General features: G+C 37.8%; 1 protein-coding gene across 6 annotated transcripts in view; it reads left to right on the top strand.

Moving 5' to 3' along the window:
- The window catches only part of NBEA (neurobeachin), an 881,324-nt gene that overhangs the window by 549,847 nt on the left and 318,431 nt on the right, over positions 1 to 13,046 (top strand). For all 6 annotated transcript variants that reach the window (XM_089690860.1, XM_089690861.1, XM_089690859.1 and 3 more), the window contains 2 exons: positions 4,340 to 4,448; positions 10,307 to 10,473. In XM_089690860.1, the coding sequence (XP_089546986.1) occupies positions 4,340 to 4,448; positions 10,307 to 10,473 (276 nt within the window). The remainder of the gene's footprint in view (positions 1 to 4,339; positions 4,449 to 10,306; positions 10,474 to 13,046) is intronic.

Below are 13,046 nucleotides of genomic sequence, written 5' to 3'. Positions count from 1 at the left end.
CACAATTCTTCTGAAGCTTGTTCAGGTTTTATTCCATGGATGTATTTATTTATAGAAGAGTCTTGGGGCCTAGTGGAAACATAACTGAATTATCTTTAAATGCATAGTAAGAAGTGTAACCCTTGGTTAGACCCCCGGGAAGGAAAATTGCCCTTACTTGGTACATGCAGTGAAGGATCTATCCAGAGGGGACCAGAAAGTAGTAACAACATGCTAAAACTCATATGCCTTCCCTTCTTTCTCCAATTTTAAATAACCTGTTTGGGTTAGAGAAAATTTAGATGAATATGTCCAGATTTTGATTCAGAACATGTCAGGATTCTGATTTCTTAGCTCAGAGTTTTTATATTATTTTGACTTAGTTTGTACGTATAGCCCCTTTTTGTTTTTTTTTAACCACTTCAAGTCCGGACTCTTTCATCCCCTTCCAGTCTAGGTCAATTTTTAGCTTTCATCGCTCACACAGTTTGAATGCCAAATACTCAGGCATGCAACACTGTACCCTAATAAAATTTTTAGCATTTTTTTTTTTAGACAATGTTCTTTTGGTGGTATATGATCACCACTGGGTCTTTTATTTTTTGCAATATAAATTTAAAAAGACCGAACATTTTGAAAAAAAAACAAAACACATTTTTCTTTCATTTTTTGGTAAAAAAAAACTCCAGTATATAAAGTAAAAATTCTAATTTAAAAAAATTAAATTTTTATTTTATTTTTTACAATATTTATTTATTTTACATACCTTAACCCTGGCAGTACATTGTCACCATAGTGACACCATATTACTTGGGGAGAGTGATAAGAATTTTTTTTTTTTCTTTACATTGTGATTGCTTTTACAGCCATGCTGGCTGTAAAAGCATTCATTTCTCACTCTCTCTGCCTGCATTTCTGCAGCCATTGAGAAATACTGTGAGAGCTGTGATTGGTTTATCCTTATAACATGGCACAAAGCTGCTGTGAATGGCCTTGTACCATGTGATCTCTGTGATGGATCAGAGTTCACTGTAGTAAACAATGATGCCAGGAAATTACATCTTTTTTTTAATACTGTACATGTGATTGCTGATTAGCCAGTCAGCGATCACATGCTTTTGGGGCCACCCACAGTGGCCTGGTACAAAGATCCATGTTGCTCTGTGTCTGGTACACACAGGGGCACAGATCGCGCCGTTGCACGCTTCTAAAGAACACGCATAGGCGATGGATGCGGGGGAGGGGGGCGTTTGGAAATGTCCACCTGCTTCGGCGCTGCTACATACAGCCATTTATGTGGAAGGGAAGAGGTTAATTTGTCTTAGAATCTGAAAAAAAAAATTAATATGTGAAACAATACTTCAGGTGTATTTGCAGAATTGGCGAGGACACTGTACCTGAATGAAGCTAGTCATTATTTTTTCTCATGAAGTTATGATACAGGGATGACTTGTCATTCTTCTAAAACATGCTAGAAATAAGAGTAAAAAAATGACAGGCTATGATTTCCTCTAGTTTCTCTAAAGCAGCCCCACTGTGACCAATGCTATGTCTTCTATTTGATTGTACAAATAAACAGTGGAATTAGACAGTGTGAGAGCATCTTTTATGAACTGTAAGGCCTCAAGGCATGCTCACTAGTGGGCTTCACAAAAGCCTTCTGGTAATTGTGATAGGAATCTGAAGAGCATAAATTGTTATAAATATTTATTCTACTTGGCTACTGCTCTTGTGAATGCAGTTCATCAATCATAGCAAGGGTATGTAATTGTGGAGTTGTCAACAATTAACAGGACATAAACAGTTGATGAATGGGCGGTTAAATTAAAGTGTTCCCAAGGACAGCCTGAAATTATAAACTAGGTAGTTCCAAATATTGCAACAAAAGGATCACTATAATTAAAACAAAGCAAGGTTAATGAGATGTAAAATTGCATATAATGTCTGTAATATGATCGCTGGATTCCAAATTTCAAGGCCTGATTTTACAGACAAAAGGTGTTCCAAGCATTTACAAATCTAACTCATTGAAAACAAATGGAGTGTGGGAATATCAGACTGCTGAAATTAATCTCTGGTTGAATTAGACTTTTTTTAATGGAGTATTAAAATAATAGCAAGCAGAAGTACTCTGATACATAAAAAGCAAAATGTGTAGTTTTTTTTTTTTTTAACTATGGGGGGAAATAAAATATGTTGACCTAAATCTTTAAAAGCTCTCATTTTGCAAAAAAAGTAGTAAATGCACATATTTTTGCAGGTAAAGAAAATATGTGCATTTATGTTTACAGTGCAGCCTGTAAAGCATTGCACCCGTGATCCGCAATGCAAGGGTACTGCAGACACTCAGCAGACTGTCTGCTCATACCTGCTGCATAGGCAGACAGTTACTGAATGGCAGGAAGAATCAATGAATTCCTAAAGCGTTCACCAGCGCCCTCGCTGTTCATTGAGAACTACAAGCCGTTGGCTGCAAAGGCGCAATGGTACTTGTAGTTGATTTAGTCACACAACTCCTGTAAATGAATGACGCAGCCTTGTGGCTGGAGCCCCGCATGGCTGCATTGTTTTTTAATTGTGACAGTGGGTGCGGGTAGAAGATCCCCCACCCGCTGTCACAGGGAGGGAGGGATCAGTGGAGAGGTGGCAGGAGCTTGAACATGTTAAATGTTCAACCCTAAATACTGGTGGAACATGTAACATGTTCCAAAGGTGAATTTATCCTTTAATGAAAAAAACAGCATTTTGCAGAAAATTTAAAATGTTTAATTTCATTTTAATGTGCTTATATTCCTTAGATGTTCTATGTTTTGTTTTTTCAAATAAAACTACAATGAATCTTTGTAGACTAGTACACTTCAAATTTGAGCTGTTAGATATGTTCGATATACAGCAGATTGTATATACACTATATTGCCAAAAGTATTGAGACACCCCTCCAAATCATTGTGTTCAGGTGTTCCAATCACCTCCATGGCCACAGGTGGCATGCAGACTATTTTTACAAACGTTTGTGAAAACATGGGTCGCTCTTAGGAGCTCCGTGAATTCAGGCATGGTACCATGATAGGTTGCCACCTGTGCAATAAGTCCATCTGTGATATTTCCTTGCTACTAAATATTCTACTGTCAACTGTTAGTGGTATTATAACAAAGTGGAAGCAACTGGGAACAACAGCAAGTCAGCTACGAAGTGGTAGGCCACATAAAATGGCAGAGCGGGGTCAGTGCATGCTAAAGCGCACAGTACCCAGAAGTCACCAACTGTCTGCAGAGGCAATAGCTAATGTCCTCTAAACTTCATGTTGCCTTCAGATTAGCACAACAACAGTGCATAGAGAGCTTCATGGTATGGGTTTCCATGGCTGAGCAGCTGAATCCAAGCCTTACACCATCAAATGCAATGCAAAGCGTTGGATGCAGTGGTGTAAAACACACTGCCACTGGACTCTAGAGCAGTGGAGATGTGTTCTCTGGAGTGACAAATCACTCTTCTCTGTCTAACAATCAGATACACATGTCTGGGTTTGGCAGTTGCCAGGAGAACGATACTTGCCTGACTGCATTCTGCCAAGTGCAAAGTTTGGTGGAGGGGGGATTATGGTGTGGGGTTGTTTTCAGGGGTTAGGTTTGGCCCCTTAGTTCCAGTGAATTGAACTCTTAAGACGTCAACATACCAAAACAGTTTGGACAATTTCATACTCCCAAGTTTGTGGGAACAGTTTTGGGGATGGCACCTTCCTGTTCCAACGTGATTGCGTACCAATGCACAAAGCAAGGTCCATAAAGACATTGATGAGCAAGTTTGGGTTGGAGGAACTTGACTGGCCTGCACAAAGTCCTGACCTTATTTGATAGAACACCTTTGCGATGAATTAGAGCGGAGACTGCGAGCCAGGCCTTTTTATCTGACATCAGTGCCTGACCTCACAAATGCGCTTCTGGAAGAATGGTCAAACATTCCCATAGACACACTCCTAAACCTTGTGGACGGCCTTCCCTGAAGAGTTGAAGCTGTTATAGCTGCAAAGGGTGGGCCAACTCAATATTGAACCCTACAGACTAAGACTGGGATGCCATTAAAGTTCATGTGTGTGTAAAGGCAGGTGTCCCAATACATTTGGAAATATAGTGTATATTATGTTTGTTATGCATCTACAAACAACCATTTTAGTTAGGGTAGAGTCTGTCAACAAATTAATTTAATAGAACTTCAGCTGTGTGTACAAAAACAAAACAAATTATAGTAAAAGAAAATACACTGAATTCAGGCATTGGAAAGACACTTTTATATTTCAAACACATTGCATTTCTTAAACTGTTACATCACTGTCTTATGTTTTCAAATGTTCTCTTAAAGACTGTTGTGCCATGCCATGAAGGATCACATAGTACGGGTTGCTAATGAAGCAGAGTTCATTTTGAACAGACAGCGAGCAGAGGATGTACACAAACATGCCGAGTTTGAGGTAAGCCGCTTTGTTGATTAAGTCCTGACTTTCTGTTTTCAATCCGTCATCGCATCCTTGTAACTTCATGCACAGGGGCCTTTTTCTTTTTTATTCATATTTTAGCTTGGAGAACATGTCTTTAATTCAGCTCAGGCCATTTTAAAAAGGTTTGGTTAATGTCAAGCACAAGGAACTAGTTTATTATTTACTTCCTTGTCTGAAATATATGAACATATTTTCAGCTTGGAATAATCCCTTCATAAAAAAGAAGTGTGATATTGTGCTGTTATAATGCAGAACCCAACAGATTTATTATAAAAGCCTCTTTAAATCTTCTTGGCATTGTCAGAGCAGTTTACCTTTTTCCAGATTGTCTATTGTAGGTTTTAAGATTAATAGAGGTTTGAACATATATTACTTAGATTTACTATTAAATTTGTTTTTATATAATGAGTACTGTTACCACTGTTTATGATCAGTTTTTTGTTAATGGAGATGCAGAAGTTGCTCTGTAAAAATGTGAGGACGCATGTAGGAATTATTTAGATCAGAGGGTGTTTAGAAATGTATACTAGACTAATTATGTTAAGTATATGCGATGATATTGCAAATAAGAAATCTGTTAAAGGAAAAGTATAGCCAAAGCTTATGGATCAAAGGAGTGCCATTAGTTCTTCACTCCTTCAACCCGTTTTTCAGCCGACAGCAGGCTGAAGCTCACTGTCGGCTGATGTCACAGAGCCATTCCAGGCTCTGAAAAGATCCCATATGGTCAGAATCCACCCAGAACCCTGGACCAGCACCTGGCTCATCCTTTCAGCGCTCTACCTAGAGCCTGCCCCTCCACAGCCTAGTGCTACTGTGATTGCTGGGGGGGGGGGCAGAGCAGAGAGGCCCAGAGACTGACAGTCCTGGCTCTTTGTTAGGAGCAGAGGGGAACAACTTGAGCGATCACAGTCTTTGATCACTCAGTTCTCTATGCAGAGCCAGCAGGGGACAGATGCAGCATCAGATCGATGCTGCATTCATCTAGGTGAGTATAATGTTTGTCTTTTTATACAGCCCAGACTTCTCTTTTAATCAAATTGCTAGTACAGTGGTATGTGCTAATATGCCAGGGGGGAGCAAATTAAAGTTCCTTGTGGCTTGGGCTACCATCTCAGCCGCGGATAGAAGCAACCTTTCGACAGTAGGCTTTTCCAGAACATTTCCTACAGCTCTAACTCCACTACGGTTTTCGGACAATGGCTGACTGCTAAAGTGCGAGTTTTTACTGATGCATTTAGTCTTTGTGAGAACAGCAACATGGTCAGAAAGCATTACCTTTTTCTTACATTGCCTTATTGCAGCAGTACTACACTATCGTTTCCTCAACTCCAAATGGTAAAAGACAGTTTTTTCTATTTTTATCTGTGACAACCACAACATAGAGCTTGCTTATACACATCAATAGGGATTAACTTTAGGAGAGGAGCTGGCTCTAAGTTCACACTTTGGTTTACTAGTTCTGTCATACTCTCTAAAGATTAAACATAGACTGGGTAGGTGGCTCTCTGGGATGGCTGGAGCTGCATCCTAAATGCCAGCCTTTGTCACTGAACTTCCTCGTCTGGAAGCCTGCCACAGAAATATTCACTGGGGTTCTGCTGGCTTATTATGCAATGTGATGACATGGTAGAATAGCCTTCAGTAGGAGATGAGGTTTTGTTTTGTTGGGTTTTTTTTGTAGATGGCACTTATGTAAACTCTGAAAGTATATGATTGATTAAAAATTGTTGCAGATTTGAAGTCCATTCAGATAAGACCAAATATATTTTTGAGAAAGATGTGTTTATGCGGATGATCAATTCTCAGGACTACTAATTACACACTTTTTTTTTTTCTAATTGCTAGACATCACTTTGCATTGCTATTTGAGTTCAGAAGAACATCTGGCATCTTTGTTTTGCAGTTTACCTTTTTTTTTTTTTTTTTTTTTTAAACTTACCTCAGTCTTTCTCATCTTCCAAGATTCAAAGATTATGGTGGGGTTAGCCGCTGTATTGAAAGGAGCATTTTTATGCTGGCAACCAGCAGTTCTTCAGTGCTGGCAAACCATCTGGTCTCTGGTCAATGAATCATGAGAAGTTAAAATGTCATCTTCTCAGTGGCAAGTGAATCAGGAGAGGTTTAAGCTGAAAGGCAAGGGCCTCTCAGGAAAACTGATTTTCTTTCCAAAATGGGAAAAAGGAAGTTAGTCAACTCCTCACTTTCGAGATTTGAAAAACTTTACTTTGCAGGTATCTTTCTCATAGTGATGATTTGGATAAGACTTCTGGGTATGTTTTGCCTTTCTTCAGAGTGATATAAATCTAGGATTGAGATATAGTACAGTTTAAATTTGAATTTGTTATAACTTTCGAAACTACTGAAGAAAATGGATATCATGTACCCACTCTTCACAAGCTGTGAATATAGAAATTTTAAAGCTTTGAAGCCTTGTTTTAAAAGCTTCAGTCCCTGGGAATGTTCTCCTTATACTTGCTCAAACAGCAGGTTACAAACCTGCAACAAGTATGAGAGTCTGGGCATGTGGCATCACTGACTGCATACTATTCTTAGTCAGTGACTCACTAAATAGTGAAAAAAAGCATAAAGATGTTTTGGTTCTTGAACATACACCTTCTTAAAAACCAGTTATAGCTTGTTCTCCTCTCATTAGCGAAATTGAAGTCCCTTAAAGCTTTTTCGATCACTGTCTTTGATGGCATTACAAACTTTACAATGATTCCTACTTCTGCTTGCATTCTCGTTTTGTTAGACCTGTGACAATATAAGTCATTACTTTTGCTAATAACACATCTAACCAAGAAAGGGTGCCACAAGATGGAATCTGTGAGGGTATACTATGCCTATTCCATCTCATGTAAAAGACCTTAATATAATACAAGCTTCTGTTTATTGAATCTGGAAAGCCCAGGCCTCAACTGGACAGATTTTCCTTTAGCTGTGTGAATTATTATTATTATTATTATACAGTATTTATAAAGCGCCAATAGTTCGCTCAGCGCAGTGAATTAATCGCATATTTATGTCAAGGACATCCATTTGCACATCCAGCCCAACCAGTAAGTATGTTTTCACAAAGAGATCTGTAGTCCACTGTCCCTTTTGACTAGTTTGGTTTTCTCTGTTTTCTCCATCTTGAAACAAGAGAAGAAAGAAAAACCACATGAATAACTGTATACAAAAATTAAATAGAGGGGTTGCCATATCACCAGATTAGCAATAAAATACATTGGAGAGAACTGGTGATCTGCAGCCATTCCTCAATGTAAAAGTGAATCCCTGAACAGGCCTAGTCTGATCTGTTTTTGTTTTCCAGAATTAATTTCCAGTTTTCAGTGGAGTATACCTTTAATAACTGTGGACCGTGTGTGTCCCTTAATGTGTAGTTTGGGCTTTGTGAGGTTGACATGAAGTAGATTGGATTGAATAGACAAAATTAAATATAGAACTATGTCAGAGTCCTATAAAGGTGCCCTCCAGCTGCAGAGCACAAGCCATCCTGAGACTTGATGAGCTTCTTATCTCTTCCAGACAGTTCTCTTAAGCCTGCAGTTTGATGTACTAGTCCTTGTGCTCGTTGACTTAATAGAAAAGATCAGATCTAGAGACATTAGATTGTGAGTTTTTTTCATTTCAAGAGCTTATATTGGGTTTTTTGTTTATATTTATGTTTTTGCTGCTATTGTTTAGGTCCGCTGTTTGCTCTTTAGGAAAATAAAACACCATCCTGTGTAATTTTTAGAGATTGCTTATTGGATTTGTACACATTAACTGAAATATTGATTGGTCTAAATATTTACTAGGCACAGACATATTGCAGAATATTTTGTTAGTTGGATGTAAAATTGGGACAGTTTCTCAGATTTATAATTACATTTTTTTCATTTTTTTTTTTTTTTTTTAGAGTGCTGCATAATTTTCTGGATCTATATTATTATTATTATACAGTATTTATAAAGCGCCAATGGTTCGCTCAGCGCTGTACATTACAAAGGGGGACAGAACATGTGACAGAACAATACCAATACAATGCAAAACATGAGGGGATCGAGGGCCCTGCTCTTTCAAGCTTACAATCTAGGAGATATATTATTATTATTATTATTATTATTATTATTAAACAGGAATTATATAGCTCCAACAGTTTACGCAGCGCTTTACAACATAAAGGCAGACAATACAATTATAATACAATTTAATACAGTAGGAATCAGAGGACCCTGCTCCTTAAAGCTTAAAATCTAAGAGGGAGGGTATATAAATCCTGTACAACAAAAACAATAACTGCAGTAAGTGCGAGTATCTGAAAAACCACCATGCACTGCTTGAGGCCATCTATATTTTGTTTGCGAGAAGTTAAAACCTTGGTAAAGTTTTCAAGGAGTTTTCTAATATTTTGGGGGATAGCTTTGTATGACTTGATGTATATGTTTTCTTTATATATTAAGATATGTTTTGTTTCCAAGAACACCCTAAAATATTAGGGGAGACATAAAATGTATTGGGATTTTATGTCTCTCAATTTTTCTGTTATAAAACCTTTTAACCTCTAATATTTCTTTTGATATGTTCAAGGCATATTATGTATGATGTAATATAGAATATTATTAAACATGAATAAGGCAAACTAATTTTTTATTGATTTGAAATCAGACAGATGCTACTGATGCATGTAAAACAAAATAAAAGGTAGCATGCCATACATTATTACATGAAGGAGTGGGGCCACTGTTGCATAAGTGGACCTTGTATCTAAGGGTATTTCATATTTGCCCAATTTTAATTCACAAGGCTGCCCTCAAACCCTCCTGAGCGTTGCCAGCTAGCTCTTCTATTGACTTTCAGTCTCAATCCAGCGATCTTTACTGTGCGGACTTCTCTCAGAATAGCGCAGCCTTTCCTATGAATGTTGCTGATTTGTATTTCACATGGGAAAGTCACACTCAGAGCGACTGGTTGAAGCCAAAATGGGTACAGCATTCCTATAAGAATAAATGGGGCCATGGCCTGTATGCGCTGTGCTAAGCAGCCATTTTCATAAGAAGGGTTATGCAACACCAAACTGGATTGCATATTAGAGATTGCTGGATTGGGACTGAATTTATAGGACAACTGTACACAGTGATTTGATGGCAGTTTCTTCTCCAGAGGTCAGTGGCTAAGTTTTCAACATTGCTTGGATATATTTAATTAGTTAATGGTGTGTGGTTTTTTTAATGTACAAATACACTAAAATCGCACATTCTTTAGCCCTGAACTACCATACTTTCCTTTAGTTCCGGCAGTACAATCGCTTTATATGTACTACCCTTGTATATAGGAACGTTTTTCAAAAATCTGAATATTTCTCCAAATCATTGCATCCACTTTTGTGCAGTGTTAATATTCATGAAACCATCATTCAGAGTGAAGCATGATAATTTAATCTTGCACTCCAATTACAGAATGAAATATTAACCTCATTACTGAGCCATGCTATTGTGCTAATTGCTTATTTGCTTTCCAATAAAGATGCATTTGAAGAATGAATTTGCTCCTTTTATCATTTTTGATTTTTAATAAATTAGGATTTTTTTCAACTGTAAACTAAAAATAAATGTTATTTTTAAAAGTATACTTATATAGTAAAGAATATATTATTAGGTAATATACAAACAATATATATGTTAGGTAATTCTTTATAAATTTCTTACCAAAATGAGATCCAGAAAATATGGGATCTGCTGTGCCTCCTGTGTCATTTTTCGTATTTGTATACAGTATTTACTTTTGGAGTAACCATCGAGAAGACTAAGGTTGACATAATGAATCGTATTTTGTTCCTTTAGTCACAGTCTGCTCAGTATGCTGCAGACAGAAGAGAGGAGGAAAAGATGTGTGATCATCTCATCAGTGCAGCCAAACATAGGGATCATGTGACAGCCAATCAACTAAAACAAAAAATCCTCAACATCCTGACCAATAAGCATGGAGCATGGGGAGCCATATCTCAGAGGTAAGCACACAATACCCTACTATACATTTGCCATTATCACCATCACAATAAAAATGTTTCTGACGTATTTAACCACTTCAGTACCAGGCACTTTTACCCCCTTCCTGCCCAGGCCAATTTTCAGTTTTCAGCAGTCTTACACTTTGAATGACAGTTGCGCGGTCATGCAACACTGTGCCCAAACAAAATGTTTGTCATTTTGTTCACACAACTAGAGATTTCTTTTGGTGGTATTTAATCACCACTGGGTCTTTTATTTTTTGCTAAATAAACGAAAAAAGGCTGAAAATTTGGAAAAATAAAAGGTTTTCTTTGATTCTGTTATACAGTGTTGCAGATATAATAATTGTTCTTCATAAATGTACGCCAAAATGTGTACTGCTACATTTCTTTGGTGAAAATAACCCAAATTCGTGTATATTATTTAGTATGTAGGAAAGTTACAGAGTCCATAAACTATGGTATATATCTGAAAATCGATCAATCCCAATGTACTGATGGCCTATCTCATTTCTTGGGGCCCAAAAATGTCAGGACAGTACAGCAAATCAGTCTGAGGTAGTAAGAAGCATAGCGGGTGTTTTGAAGTTGTAGTTTTTTGTCATAATTTTTTGGAAAAGAAAATTAAGAAATAGAAAAAAAAATTTCACAATTTTTTTTTTTTACATACTGTCACCAGTGCAGTACAATGTCGCCATATACATGGCGTGGCAGTGATCAGGGACACTGACTGGTGACCGTATCAACAAAAACATTTTTGTTCAATTTTTTTTTTAAACTTTATTTCTTTTTTTTCTTTCTTTTTTTTTTTTTTTTTTTTTTTTAACAATCTTTTTTTATAACACACTGCGACCAGAGAAATATAATTTTATCAGTAGCATTGTACTACTCGGTGATCAGTATTTTACACATTATGATTGCTTATAGCAGTGGATTTCATTGCTATAAGCAAGCATTTTACTGAATGAAATTGAATAATTCAGTTTGTTTTGTTGTGATTAGCTGTGATTGGCCACAGCTAATCACATGACACAGATGGGCTGTGATTGGCCCAGTTTTGTACCATGTGATCACTGTGACCAATAACATATAGCAACACAATTGTATACAATGGATGGCATGAAAAGAAGCCATCCATTGTTTACAACTGTCATGTGACCCGCTGTGATTGGTCACAGTGGTTTCATAATCCCGGCAATGGGCCAGTACACAGATCAGCCGTCAGCTGTGTCTGATGGATACAGCCAGTGACAGATCTTGCCACAGCATGCCAATGTTCCGAGAGGACGTCATATGACATCCACCCAGATCAATGAAAGACCCGCTCGGCATCATTTTACTATAGGCCGGGTGGCAATTGGTTAAAGAAGAACTGATATGTAAACATCTGCTGATCCCAGTGACAGAGCTGTTCATGTCAATAAATACATGGAATATTTTATCAATATTGGTTTACTGCCTGGAGCTGGGGTGGTTGAAAATGTGGAAGTTAAGTGAATATTGAAGTGACGCTAAAAGATGAATTACATGTATGGCAATTTTTACATAGTTCCAACTTGGACCCATATTAGTATGTATGTGCCATACCTGTGGAATCTTCCTAGAAGCTGAAAATTACTGTAGTAGGCATCACAACTATAGTAAACTCCACCAGCTTCAGAGTGCTGTTCCAAGCAGCTGCCCTGCTGCTTTGTGAACACAGGAGGTCACTTTCTTGGTACGGTCGCAGTTCAGCGAACACTTTGTATTTTCTCAAATATCATACTCTCCACCTCATCCAATCAGAGGACACTTTGCATTCATTGAGAAAATGCTGGATGTTCTCTCAATGGCACCTGAGTCAAACTGGACCAATGTAACTATGTAGAAATCGCCATACCTGGAATTCAACTTTAACACAATGTTTATCACAACAGTTCATAGTAGGGGGATATAGTTTCTAAATCTTTTTTATGTACCTGCTTTATACAATTTCATTTATACAGTGCACATTAAATTATTTGGGTGGGATGCAGAGGACAGTTCTGTGTTCCTTGGCAGCCCTTTAAAGATTAACTCTGGAAGCTGTGCTTTAGAAATGGCAGGCAGACGGCAAAGAACTACTCAACAGTGATGCCTGTGGTCCCCATACAGCTGATCCTTACTGGTTGACCATTACTGACTTACCATGTCTTGTTCTGTATATTGTCCATGTGTAGAGGTGGTCATCTTTGTAGAGGAAGGGCTTTTACTTGCCTGTGTCTGAGGCTCCAGCAAGAAGAGTAGTGCGCAGGGCAGCAGTTACATCATGAAATCTTCAAAGGCTAGCAGTTAGAGGCATCATTGATTTAATCTTGCACTGCAGGTATAGAGTTTTAAGGGCCTATGCTCTCCCACGTACCAGGACGTTTACTGTCATTTTTCAGGAGGAATTCCAGACAGAAGGATAATCTGTAAAGGTACTGCTAAGGTGATTTTTAGGTGTTCCCTATAATAGGCAAATCTTAACTTTTTAAGTTCAGAATTGGCACCACAGTTCTTGGAGGACCACAGTCCTCCACACTGCTTATAAGAAGTAGGGAGAGTAAAAAGGG

This window comes from Staurois parvus, unplaced genomic scaffold (genome assembly GCF_062004578.1).
Source record: "Staurois parvus isolate SC_StPar_1 unplaced genomic scaffold, SC_StPar_1.0 ptg000544l, whole genome shotgun sequence".
Taxonomy (NCBI): Eukaryota; Metazoa; Chordata; class Amphibia; order Anura; family Ranidae; genus Staurois; species Staurois parvus.
The sequence above is the reverse complement of the archived record's forward strand: the minus strand, read 5'-3'. Positions and strand labels throughout refer to the sequence as shown.